At 39.1% G+C, this 13,642-nt stretch overlaps 1 protein-coding gene across 3 annotated transcripts in view; it reads right to left on the bottom strand.

Annotated features, from left to right (window-relative positions):
• sdk1a (sidekick cell adhesion molecule 1a) overlaps positions 1–13,642 on the bottom strand; it is a 1,556,037-nt gene that overhangs the window by 239,605 nt on the left and 1,302,790 nt on the right. For all 3 annotated transcript variants that reach the window (XM_039774120.1, XM_039774121.1, XM_039774122.1), the window contains 3 exons: positions 12,236–12,417; positions 8,131–8,246; positions 5,006–5,201 (listed from right to left, as the gene is read on the bottom strand). In XM_039774120.1, coding sequence (XP_039630054.1) covers positions 5,006–5,201; positions 8,131–8,246; positions 12,236–12,417 — 494 coding nt within the window. The remainder of the gene's footprint in view (positions 1–5,005; positions 5,202–8,130; positions 8,247–12,235; positions 12,418–13,642) is intronic.

Raw genomic sequence — 13,642 nt, 5'->3', positions numbered from 1 at the left:
TTTTTGTTTCTTATTACTTCATGTTTATTAAGGGACATGGCTAAAGGTTATGTCACTTGCAGAAGTTTTTTGGATGATTGTGCACTTATAAGGGGGCCGAGGCACAGTATAGGAGTCAGGTGGAGAAGTTTGTTTCTTGGTGCAAAGAGAATGGTCTGCAACTTAAAATCAGCAAAACCAAGGCACTGGTGATTGACTTTCACTGCACCAAAGAGCCTCTAGGCTTAGTAACTATTTAAAGAGTGGATGTAAAGGTGGTCTATTCCTACAAGTACTTGGGGGTCCATATTAATGACAGATTAGACTGGACTCGGAGCACAGAGGAACCATATAAGAAATGACAGAACAAGCTCTTTTGTTCTTAGGAGACTGCATTCCTTTAATGTGGGAAGTGATGTCCTTCACATCTTTTACAACTCTGTGATGGCCAGTGCGATTTTCTACACAGTAGTGTGTTGGGCTAGTAACAGCATTTCAAGAGAGGTCCACCAAATCAACAAGCTAATTAAAAGGCAAGGGACAAATTCTGGACCCCTTGGAGGTAATAGAAAAGGAGAGAATTAAAACCAAACTGAGTGTCATTATGAAAAATGCTGCACATCCCCTCTGTGACACACTAACAATGAGGACTTTCAGCAAATGACTTTGTCAGCAGAAGTGTGTCAAGAAACACTACTGGGGCTCCTTTTTACTAACAGCAATACGCATGCATAATGCCTCACTGGGACTGGAAGTGTCAAGTCAGAGGTTTTCTTTCTTTTTAAATTTTTTTCCTTTTTAGCCATTCTGGTGTCTGTTCAGATAGCTTGTGTGAGTTTGTGTGTTCATATATATATATATATATATATATATATATATATATATATATATATATATATATATATATATATATATATATATATATAGTTATCCATATATATATATATATATATTATATATAGTTATCCATATATGTATTTCTATGTATATATAGAGAGAGTTCTATCTATCTATGTATTTATTTGTTTAATTGGTTTCTTTAAAAGACAAACTTCCCAATGGAGACAACATAAAGTTGTTTAGGTTGTTAGTTAGTTCGTTCATTCGTTCGTTCGTTTGATCTCTCTGAGAAGTGGAGTGTCATAAGGATGATGAGGTAATAATATGATAAAACATGTGCTTTAGAAACGAATTGTACTTACTACATGTTAAAACTGGTAGAGATAAAATCTCAAAAAGTGGTTTGCCAGCTAGCCTGGGGGAATACAGGTGGGCTACAAGGAAAGACAATAACAGGCCAGCGTAACTTAGAATGGCAGGGTTGCGATAAATTTATGACTCTTAAAGTGTTAAGAGGTTTGAGAAGGCAGTTTTAATTATCTATGTATCCGTTCTTTCTTGTTTTCCTGAAGCTACATCTGTGTATCCTTTGAAACTGGATAAAATGAGTGATAGGACATAAACCATCCATGACTGGACTGGAATGATGGCTGAGACTGCAATACCAAAAATTGTATGAAGTATTGTATGTTAAGAGTGGACTTAAATTAAGGTCTAAGAAAAAGGCTCTCTCTGGTATCCTAAGGTGAGGCCACATCTGCTGTCCCGTGCAGACAATATGCTGGACCATGGGCCAAACCAGACCAGAGACTAAGACAGAAAGACACCTGGTAATCTAAGCATACTGGATGCTTAACCTCCTTGAACCCCGAGTGTGACTCAGCCTAGGAATTCTATGCTAGAATGGCTAACCACAAGTCAGGCTCAGGCTTACATTTAATGATATCTTTTACGGTGTTAACCCCGAACGACTCTTGGAAAAGTATTCTGGTGCCGTCTAGTGGGCAAAATAACATCATGCTGCAAAAAACATGAATATTTCTATGCTGTCTGCCACTTAATGAAAATTCTAAGGTTACTCATTAAAATTCATGAGCAGGATGGCACCTCCAACAATAAACACAAAAATGAACGAGAAGGTGTAAAGGCAGTTTTAGAATAAACTGAACCCTTGCTAGAATTGAGTGATAATGATGGTGATGTGAATTGGTCATCAGATGTTGACACGGAAAGTAAAACTGATGCATGAAATGGTTCCGTATGACCAAACCGCTATGATATACCCAGGGAATTTGGTCATGTGAAGGTTCAGCATGGTGCTAATATCTGCACAACAAAACGGCAAAGTGATTATGAACAAGTGGAAGGACAAAGCAAGACATTGGTACCCTAAGCAATGCTCACAATGTGGCAACTGTCCATGTCCATTTTTGAGGAAATGTGGAAGTCACTAAGCATTGCCTACAATAACACAATTAGTGCATTGATCCTGCATAACAGGCACTGACATTCTACCCGCTCGTGTGCAAGCAACAGAAAACATATCAGAAAAGTATGCAAAGAAACACGCTTCTACTGTCCAGAGTGGGACATTGGACTATGCGTCGGTGACCATTTCAAAACACATCACATGAAGGACAATACAGAAATGGACACTCGACAGACCCTTCCTATTAAAATTATGTGGACGTTTTGGTATTTACATGCTTTTGTTACAAGTAATAACATTTAAAATTCAATGATTTGGCTTATTTTTCCTGTGGTAAACATTAACATGAACCAGGTCATATTATTATTATTATTATTATTTATCAAATTATTTATATTTATGGCTCTGAGGTTACGGATCTGTGCTGGTAAAAGAGTTCCTACTCTGCTGGGCTCTTGAGCAAGACCCTTAACCTGTAATTGCTACAGGGGCGCTGTACAATGGCTGACACTGCGCTCTGACCCCAAGGGGTATGCAAAAACTAACAAATTCCTAATACAAGAAATTGTATAAGGTGAAATAAAGAACAAAACACAAAAAAAACAATGAACCTGCTTGCTTATATTTTGGGCATAGTATCTGTAATACATTAATAAATGTCCAACGTACTCTCCTGTCTGTTATGATACTCTGCCAAAATTACCTGGAGTTACAGATGTAAAAGAAAGGGGGCAGCATTGATGTACAACAGCAGTCAGTCCTAACAGTGCAGTAAGAGTATGGGATTAGGGACATTCTATTAAGAGCTCTGTAATAAAGAGTTTAAAGGGGAATAGGGTCATCCTAGCACAGTGGTTCTCAACCTGTGGGGCAGGCCCCCTTAGGGGGGGGCGCAAAGATGTGAAAAAAGAAAACAAGAATCAAAAATATGAAAAAAAATCTGTTGAAACCAAAACAAATTAACTTAAACTACATTCTGATACTAGAACAATAAATATAGAGTTAGATAAATGTCGATAAAAGTTAAATAGGTATAATAAAATATGCATCTACATTTCAAAAAAATGTTCGGGGGCTGCGATTAAAACTGTTGTGAAAACTCGGGTCGCAAATACTTAAAGGTTGAGAAACGCTGCCCTAGCACCCTACCACAACAAAGCACTTTGCAGTACGCTTAATGAGGAGGTGCACTGCAGTTGTGTGGTCTTCTTGAAATGTTTATGATTGCATTTGTTGTGGAAGACAAGGTATAAAGTAAAAAATGACTGATTTTACTGTTGTAATAGACAGCCGGGGACCTTGCCCCACGGGAAGACCTGGAGAAGCAAGGGACCAGGAGAGGCGCAATTCCCACCCTGGATTGCACCAGGATTGCATGGGAACCGTGGAGCTGGGAAGCTCAGCCCTGTGTGGACCTGTGGCCACCGCCAGTAGGCTCCTGGATAGTTCCAGCGCCATGGAGGTGCTGCAGGAAGGTCATCAGGGGGCACCTGGAACACATCCGGGTGCATTATAAAAGGGGCCACCTCACTCCACTCAGGAAGCTGGAGTCGGGTGGCACAGAACAGAGCTTGCAGGAGAGGAGTGGAGGTGGCAAAGGAAAAGTAAAGTAATGTAAAGTAAAAGGACTGTGCATTGTGGGTGAATTGTGCACTGTGTGTGTGCTGTATAAAAGGCAAAAGAAAATTAAAAGTGTGTGCTTTTGGACATTCTGAGTCCCTCTCTGTCTGTGTTCTGGGGGTCTTTCACACTGTACAGTTCTGTTGTTTTTGGTAAACTGCCCTTCAATAACGTAATCGTGGAATATCAAGCACACAAAAAGCAAACATGTCTGATTTTTCAAAGTACACATCTGTTGATCCGTTGTTCCTCCAGCATGCTCTGTTCTCCACTGAGGATCATTTCCACTTGTTAAAAATGACAGAACGCTAATCAACATCTGACAAGGCTTCCTTAATGGAATCTCTTTATGCCAGGTGTACAACAGGGGGCTGAATTGTTGTCTAAACATTACTTTGATTTCTTTCAGCTTTGATTTTTTTTTTGTCTTTTAAACTATTACACATTTTTACCATAAACTTTGCTTGCTTTTTCTGTTAGAGTATCCGTTAGGAAGCGTCATGGTCTAAAGGTTACAAAGCACTCTGGTGGGCTTTGAATGATTTGAACCCCTATTCTTCATTTCAGATTTAAAGTACAGAGATTGCCTCTTAAGAGGCAGCAAAGCGATGCATAGCTAAGTGCTTCTGCCACACACCTCCGGGTTCCTAGGTTCAAAATCTAGAGTGGCAACTTTCTGTATCAAGTCTACATGCTCTTGCTGTGTGTTTTTCTCCATGTATTCTGATTTTTCCCCCATATCTCAGACATGTTAGACTGACTGAAATCTTGAAACTGGCCCATTGTGTATATCCAGGGATGATTCATTCTTTTCACCTAATGTTTCTGAGACAAGAGCTAGCTTCCCACCAACCTTAGTTGGACTTGAAAATGAAATTTTACATGCTTCTGCATTTACCCTTAGGTTGTGTAACATATATTAATCAGCAGACCCCATGGTCCTCTCAGTATGCCTAGCCTAACCACCAGTGAGGACCCCAGCACAGCTCCCGTAAAACATTGACCCTATCCTCTACTATCCTCTCTCAAGCGTGCTACTCCTTAAGTAAGGCTTGTCTCTCCCACTTTTTCCCTTAGCATACTTCTGCCAACCCGCTATCAATGAACAAGTGAAACAGAACATGGTCGCTCACTTACTGTCCTCATGAGTCTGGATGAGTTGTAGGGGGCTTCTAGGCCCGTCCCCTGGAGTTGTAAAGCAAAGCACAGTAGTGAGGTACCGGGTGAACTTCTTCAGTCCAGTGATGTAGCCCATATGTCGTGCTCCGTGAAACTCTGGGGTGATGGTTACTATGACAACAGCCTCAGGCTGGTTCTCAGGCCAGGCTAAGAGCTAACAACAAAGAAAAAAGAAAAACATTGAGTGCCCACAGGCAACAAGGTCGATAAAGAGAGGAAGGAGAAAAAAAATAAATACAAAGAGAAATGTGAAAAAAATGAATACAATTCAAAAAACGAATAATGAGCTGTATAAAGAATATAATAATGAAATAATATAGTGACTTTCACCATATCAACACATACTGTAGTGCTTTATTAAGAAAACATTGATAAAATTACACAATAACCTGTTATGCTGTTGTTGAAGTGAAAATGATATGTGTGAACGAAAGCAGAAAATGGTGACCAAATATTGTATTATACTGTACTGTATCATTAGTGACAGCTGCTATGAACGAGTATCTTGTATGAGCCAGGAGATCAGTTGATAATCTCAGTTCTGTTGGGGATCACTTAAGCAGCTACCACGTGGGGAGCTTCCGCTAGTGTGTTATGCACGGCAGGCCTAGGCCTTGTGTTCTCCGCAGCTCAGACTCGTGTTTCAACATGGATTAACAGCGCATGTGTCAAGAAGACTGATGTTCAATGAAACAGAACAATGAAGATGATCACTGGCATAGTAAGCTCCACTCCACTCCACTGGCTGGCCTAGACTGAGTAACATCGCTCCACCCAATCTCAGAAGATGAAACACACTAACACGAGTGTGCAATAAAAGAACAGAGTGTCTACGAGGTCATACAGATATTAAGAAATTCAAAACTACTCTCAAGACATCCACCAATATCCAGAAAGTTAATAGATATGGCAACCGACTTCAATATTAATCTAAGTGGGAAGAGTGGGTGATTAGTAAAAGCCCTTTTGGAATGGCACTTAATAAAACAGGATGAGAGACCAAGTGGTTTTAACCTGCTTCGACAACTCTGGTGTCATTTAAATTACATTAGAACAAAACATAGGTGATTTGTAGATTGTGGGGTGAAATGGTATCAGGCTATCGACTCAATGTGTCTGTGGAGCAGAGCAGCAAGTCATCCAACACAAAGCCTTTGAATATCCCATAAGATCTTATTGCGGAGACAAGGATGATTTTACCAGTCCAACTCCAGAACTGGCTGAGAGACCTGGATGTGCAGATTCAGTGGATTAACTGACATTCAATAATAAGTTCAACTTTATACACTGAATTATAGACTTTTATTGCATGTATGTAGCACGGAGACCAACTTCATTGTCAGGTTTGCAGATGATACAACCATAGTGGGCCTCATCAGCAACAATGATGACACCATCCTACAGAGAGGAGGTTGAATATGTGGTGAGGTGGTATGGTGTCTAAATGTCAACATATACAAAAGAGATTCATGTCGATTTCAGAAGAACTGACTAGTGACTATTCACCACTGCTCATCAATGCCTCTGCTGTGGACAGAATCAGTAGCAACAAGTTTTTTGGGGTGTATATTTCTGTTGACCTTTCCTTGGACAATTAACATCAACTCTGTTGACAAGAAGGCACAACAACATCTCCATTCTTACCACCTTTTACAAAGGAACTGTGGAGAATGTTCTGACAAACTGTATCACTGGCTGGTTTGGGAACAGCAAAGCCCAGGAGCACAAGACTCTGCAGCATGTAGTAAAAACTGCTGAGAGGATCATAAGGGTCTTCCTCTCCTGAATTCAGGAGATCTTTCACACTAGGGGTGCCCACAATTTTTCGGCTTGCGAGCTACTTTTAAAATGACCAGGTCAAAATAATCTACCTACATTAAAAATGTTTCATATATATATATATATATAATTTTTCTGGAGTTCCCTCTTAACTATGAATTCAGTATGAACCTTCAGAAAAGCTCAACTCTTCCTTTTTTATGATGACCGACTAGCATTTCCAACCTCTGACTCCTAAATGACTACTAACTCTAACCATAACCCTACCCCTAACCCTTTGATTGTCCACCCCAGGCAAATAATAATTAAAAGAGCAAATTGAGCAATGTCACATACTGTAGACTCTGAATTACTTTTAATGATGTACATTTCCATCACACCTTATCTAAACATATCTCATCTGTAGCTGAGTGGCAATTCTAGAACCTAATGAAACCATTATGAGGAATCAACACTCAGTATAGGCTGTGCTAATTTAGGGAAATAACCCACAAACAAGTCAAAAAATAAATGACACCCTGATCTACACTAGTATGCCATTTCTGTCACTCAGAAGGGTCTCCTTGGGGCAAACTGATATTCAATAAATGTATTTTCAAGAAAGGTAAATGTGAGGCTGGGTGATAAAGGGAGTGAGTTTGGTCAGAGCAAAAGAAGACAATGAGCTGAATTGTCAGTAATAGGTCTTATTTCTTTAATGCTTGATGGTAGTCTCATATGCAATCCTTTTCCTTTTCTGAATTAAATATAACTATTTGAAACCTGTGGGTAAGCAGACACTTCTTTCAGAAGCAGGATTTGCTTAAAATAACTGATCTCCTAAGACCTCTTGATAAAAGTGTCGAACCCTGCTGAGAACCTACGTAACCCTGGAGAACCCTTTTGTTGGCTCTTTCAAATACTGACTTCTGCATACCCTGTGATGTTACATAAATTAGTGACTGGAAAGCAAAAAATAATAACCTACAGATAATTAGTAACAAACACTTTGCTCCTCTACCAAAAACAACAGGGCACAGCTCATCTCACACAGACACGGTGTACGCAGTAAGCCTGGTGTTCTACAAGATCAGGTCACATCTGTTCAATGCGTCACTCTCAGCCCATTGAGTGGTGAGAATGTGGAGGTGCAGGGGCAGCAGACCACCTACTGAATGACAGATTTACAGCAATACGACTACTGCGTAGGAAGCCAGGAGACTGCAGGAGAAAAACCTTCGCCGGTTTAAAGGGAACAATAACAATATATTTTTGTACAGAGCCTCTTTACAATAAGAAATTGTGCTTTCTAATCGGCTGCTCACCTTATATCCTTGATTAATGCCGTTTATGAACTGCTGTGGAGGCGGATTCCATGTGAACTGAATTGTAGTGGAATTGATCGCCACTGCCTCAACATCTTGAGGTGGAGCAGTTGGCACTGAAACAAAAAAGTAGAAACAGGTGAAACAGGATGAACAGTTTCCCACATCAAGCAAGACTCAATACAGTAGAATGATAAAACAAAAACAGAATTTTAGGAGTTTTTGAAAATGTATTGAAAATAATAACTGAAATATACAGTAACATTCACACAAGCATTCAGATCACTTCCAATGACACCTCAAAATTTGGCTTAAGTGTATCCTATTCTATTGATCATCATTGAGATGTTTCTACACCTTGTTGAGAGTCCTCCTGAGTAAATGCAATAAGTTGGATCCATTTAGGAAAGGCACACACCTGTCAATAGAAGGTCCCACAGCTGACAATGTTTATCAGAGCAAAAAATCATTTATAAGATGAATAGCAATTGCCTGCAGAGCCTGGGGACAGGGTGGTGTGGAGGTACAGATCTGGAGAAATGTACAAAAAATGTCAACAGCACTGAAGTTTCCCAGGAGCACAGTGGCATCCATAATTCTTTAGTGGAATAAGGATGGAGCCACCACAACATATTCTAGAGCTGGCTACCCAACCAGATTGAGCAATTAGAGCAGAAGGACTATGGTAAGAGAGGTGACCAAGAATCTGAGAGCCAACCTGCCTGAGCTGCAGAGAACCTGCAGGAGAAAGTTCCAGATGGATAACCACCATTGCAACACTCCACTAATCTGAGCTTAATGACAGAGTGGTCATGTGACACATAAAAACCCACTTGGAGTTTGCAAAAAGTCACCCAAAGGAATCTCAGACTGTGAGAAATGAGATTCTCTGGTCTAATGAAACTGAGATTGAACTGTTTGGCCTCAGTTCTAAGCATCACATCTAGAAGAATCCAGACACCACTCATCACCTGCGCAATACCAATTATCCGTAATGCCACACACTGAACACTTGTACTATAAACAGGCCATAGTGCACATCTTCCATATATAGGCCCATTATAAATGGGCCTTCTTCCTATCTTCAGCTACAACACAGACTTGCACATATTCGTTTTGGGTTTTCTCGATACAGCAGACGCACACTGTGTGAAGTAATCCTTGGTGGCACTCTCTTCTCTCTCTCTGTCACAAGTGACTCGTGTCTTTTCTGCTGAGTTGGCCTTATATCGCAGCTTAAGACATCACATGAACTCATCTCAGTCTGTTCTCTTTTATCTCCGCATGGATGTATTATTTAGAATTTAATAACTTTCCCTATCAGATGAAGGTTTTAATATTTATATAAACAATATTCTGCTGCTGCCTTCATATGGCTGCCTGGAGGTTTATACATCCTAAGAAGATCTAACACATGTGACTTGTTGGCTTATGAGGCAGCAGAAATATAAAACAACCAATATGTTAGAAACTTCTAAACCCAACCCTGTGCAATGACTTTAATAATGTCATGTCTCAGTCAGGATTCCTCCTCGAGCTGGGGTTCAAATTCATGTTTTAGTCTCTTTTGTTAATTTTTGCTACATTGAGTAACATTTCTTAAATTCATTATTCATTACTTTTTGTTTTGTCTATTTATTTAAGTGGCATTTGTTATATTCCATGTGTTCTGTCCATTTGTTATGTTCCGTGTGTTAAGTGGGTAGTCCTCCAAAAGGCTAGGCTACCTGCCAATCACCGTCAGCTACTGCACACCACCCTACAAAACCAGAGGGTCTCCCACAGTTCCTGGTGGTTCATTTTAATTTTACTTGAGTGAGTTTACTTGTGTGTTAGGCTGTGTTTTTGTGAGTTACTGGATTTTTGACCTGGTTTTTTTTTTGTCTTTTGCTACATCTTCAATTCCATTTTGGGACTTTGTTCAATTGGATTACCTTGTGTTTTAGGCAACTCCATTTTGCCTTTTGTGCTCTAAGGAGTTTTATTTTTATTTTTTGTAACCCATTTTTATTGATATGGAATACAGTAAAAGGAAACCAACAATAACTGATTTTTGGGCTATTTAAGAACAAAAACTTTTTATTTTTGTGTAGACCCAGTGTTTGCCCTCATTACTAGTCAGAGTGGGGGATAGTAGCTGGTATCCCCCTCTAGTGGACATTTTGGACGCTTTTGGAAATCATTTGGATTTCTGTGCTTCAGCACTCAACAGATAAGTGGTTCACTGTTAATCTAATTCTACTTTGGCAAATTTTAGGATGGTAAGGAATTATTGCTATATTATTTTATACATTAAAATATTGTTAAAAACAATCTAGTTGTCACTGATCATAAAAACATACAGGTTAATTTCAGAAGTCCTGATATTCATTGTCAATATTTTGTTATCATTTAAACCACTTACAGCAAATATTACATTTTAGTAAAGAATCTAAAATCAATGAAATAATTCTGTAGCCTTAGGATTCTGTGGTTTGATGGCTATGTTCAGATGTTTATTGTAGCAGGTCTTTCTCTTAGATGGTAGTAGTCTAATTTATAAATTTCCAAATTTTATTACAGAGAACTAGGGGGCTTTGCCCCCTGATTGCTTCGCTCGCCAACTCTGTGCCAGCGCTAGCCTCTTTGTAGTTCTGCTGCTCACGTATGGGGATGCGGATGTACAATTTAAACAGAGTTTAATTTTCATGTGAAGTGTTACATTTACATCAACATGACATACAACTGCCCGTGATTGAATTTTGTTTCTTTCCCTCTATTAAATAAAATGACTTTTTCAAATGTTTGGCTCTGAGATTTGTTAATTGTCTTTGCAAAGCTATTCTTACTAGAAACAGTTAACATTTTAATACAAATGGCATATCAAGATCTCCTTTGTTGCCTAATGTTATTTGCAGAAGATGTACTACATTACCTTTCTTGGGAACATCCTTCTTTCTACAGTAATTCGTGCGGTGGAAGACCGGATGGTGTTAATGGTTGTAGATATTCTTTGGGATATTGTAAGTTGTTGTTTTCATCTTCTGCACAATTACCACCAACTGTTTCAGCATAGTCCATTGATACGCATTTAACCAATTTGCCATGTAACCGACCAACAAAATTTGCATTAATTTGTTTGACTTCATTGTTTCTTGGTGCTAGGATTGCCCATGTACTCGTTTTTTCTGTTGATAACCCTTCATGATGAAATCCTTCAATGAGATTTGGACATAATATGTCTTCTTTAATTGGGAACTTAAAATGATGAAAACGTTAAAATTTATAAGAGCTGAGAGTGCAGGAAATGTGTCTGACAAAAGCATTCACACGCTGAGAGGTGAGAGTACCATGGTCTTGCTTAAAAATGGTTGATCGGAGGGCGTAACTTGAAAGAATCTCATGGCAATATTCTCCTCTTGCGGGACTTGAATAAAGCTTTTCCATAAAGTCTCCTAAAGTCTCTTGTTACGTCGAAAGATTTTTTTTATAGAATAGAGAGATATGTGAACTAAACACGTTTATTACAGAAGCAGCCCATTGTGGATGAAGAATATATATATGATGTTTCAATTTCATTCCACGTAATCATAATTTTAAATATCTGCATTCAATAGTTTTAAGCTTTATTCACAGAAATCCAGGTTCGGCATCAATAGCTTTTTTAGAAATGTAATATACAGTATGTTGGTGTATGTTTAACATTACATTTAAGCAACAAGAGGAATCCATCACTCAGTTTTCTTTATCCAGTATGGGGCCATTAGAAACTGAAGCAAGAGAAAGAGGTACAATAGATGTCCATGATGGAAGAGGCACTAGTGCTATCACAGGACCCACCTAAACCCAACCCACACTCACTTACATTAGACAAATTTAGGTGAACTATCCACTAACAACAGAAAGCAGCACCAGGCTGCAAGCTAGATATCCAACTGTTTTTCCATTACAAGTAGAAATGCTAAAGGAGGTCCTTCGACATCCTCTTGTTTTGGCAACCCTTTTGCCAGATGGGCAATTACACTTCATTTTAGAGAATTCAGACCCTTTTTGGAAAAAAATGAAACAAAACTGGACACCAACATTAACTTGCATGGACAAATTGTGGAGAATTTATACCACCCACCTCCTTGAAGAGTATATTCAGTGACAGGGAGACTGAACACTCCCAGTCCAGCTCCAGTGTAAGCTGCAACTTGGATCTCATACTGTGTCCAGATAATGAGGTCTCTCAGCAAGCAGTAATTAATCTCTGGGCTGGTGATGTTCTTTTGTTGATATTCACCAGGAAGACCAGCAAGCCTATACCTAAAATCAGAGAGCGAAAAAGTTACTTTAATTGGCTTACTCGTTCATATACATAATTAACTTATAGAAAGAAGCATACCATACATGTCTTTTAAATAATATGCCCAAAATCAAAGCACATGGGCAATTCTATAATCCCAAATGACTTATTTCATGAACACTCGCTTACAGGCACATAGCAATAATTTGAATAACTGACTAATGAGAAACATCAAATATGAGTCGGAGAAGCAGAACAGTGATATGGGATCATTCTCCCACTGAGACTGACCACCACTTGCATGAAACTCCCCAAGGTGATGTTTTTTTCTTTCAGTTTTATGTTCTATAAAATAATTAAAGCATTTGCATCTGTCATGTAATCTTTAGGTGTCAAGTAGATGTGCACTTTAGCAAGATATGCTACTTTTATTGAAAAACTGTGTAACTAACGTTAATTGTATTGTGGGTGAAGTAAGTTTGAAATATATGACACATGACAGTGAAGCTTACCCACATCAGGATTATAACTCAAGATGGGACATTCTAAATAATTATTTGATTGTGCTTCAGTTAAATGGTACAGATACCAGGAAGACCCCAGAGTTTAATGATTTTGGAGGGACTTTTTATCCATTAAGGGGGAACTCAGCTTCCTTGCCAAGAAGACAGCACCACAATAGGTTTAAATAACTAGCAAATGCTTAATTTTTTCATTGGTTTCAAAATTGACTTTGGTCTTCCTCCCATGTGTGGTGTCACACATGTGCACATAGGGGACAGCGCACGTGCTAAGGTGATGGGGTGGGCGCTGTGTACTAACTCCTTCTCTTTTCCTCTCACTGCAAGCCAGAAGACTGACAGCTTTAACACCAATGGCATCACTCCCTTCGTCCATCCACCTGGACCTGCCCTCTTCCTGCTGGAAGTACCTAAAACCAGAAGTTCCACCGTCTTAGTCAGTCAATACTAGACTCTAGTCTGAAAAGACATATTCAGCACTTCAACCAGTTATGCTGGGTTCATGCTCTTTACGCTTTTCATGTGTGGTTACTGTTTTGTGCACTCAGGGTCACTTGTTGATGATGTAATCAGATGTGTCACAGATAGCAGGCACGCTGCTATGTCATTGGTGCTGTTGTTAAATGTGGAAAGAAAGAAAGAAAGAAAGTTTTAAAATTAACTTTAATAGTCACAAATCAATAAATCCTTACCATCCTAAACAAAAGAAAACTCAACAGTAGAA

This window comes from Polypterus senegalus, chromosome 13 (assembly GCF_016835505.1).
Source record: "Polypterus senegalus isolate Bchr_013 chromosome 13, ASM1683550v1, whole genome shotgun sequence".
NCBI classification, from domain to species: domain Eukaryota; kingdom Metazoa; phylum Chordata; class Cladistia; order Polypteriformes; family Polypteridae; genus Polypterus; species Polypterus senegalus.
The sequence above is the reverse complement of the archived record's forward strand: the minus strand, read 5'-3'. Positions and strand labels throughout refer to the sequence as shown.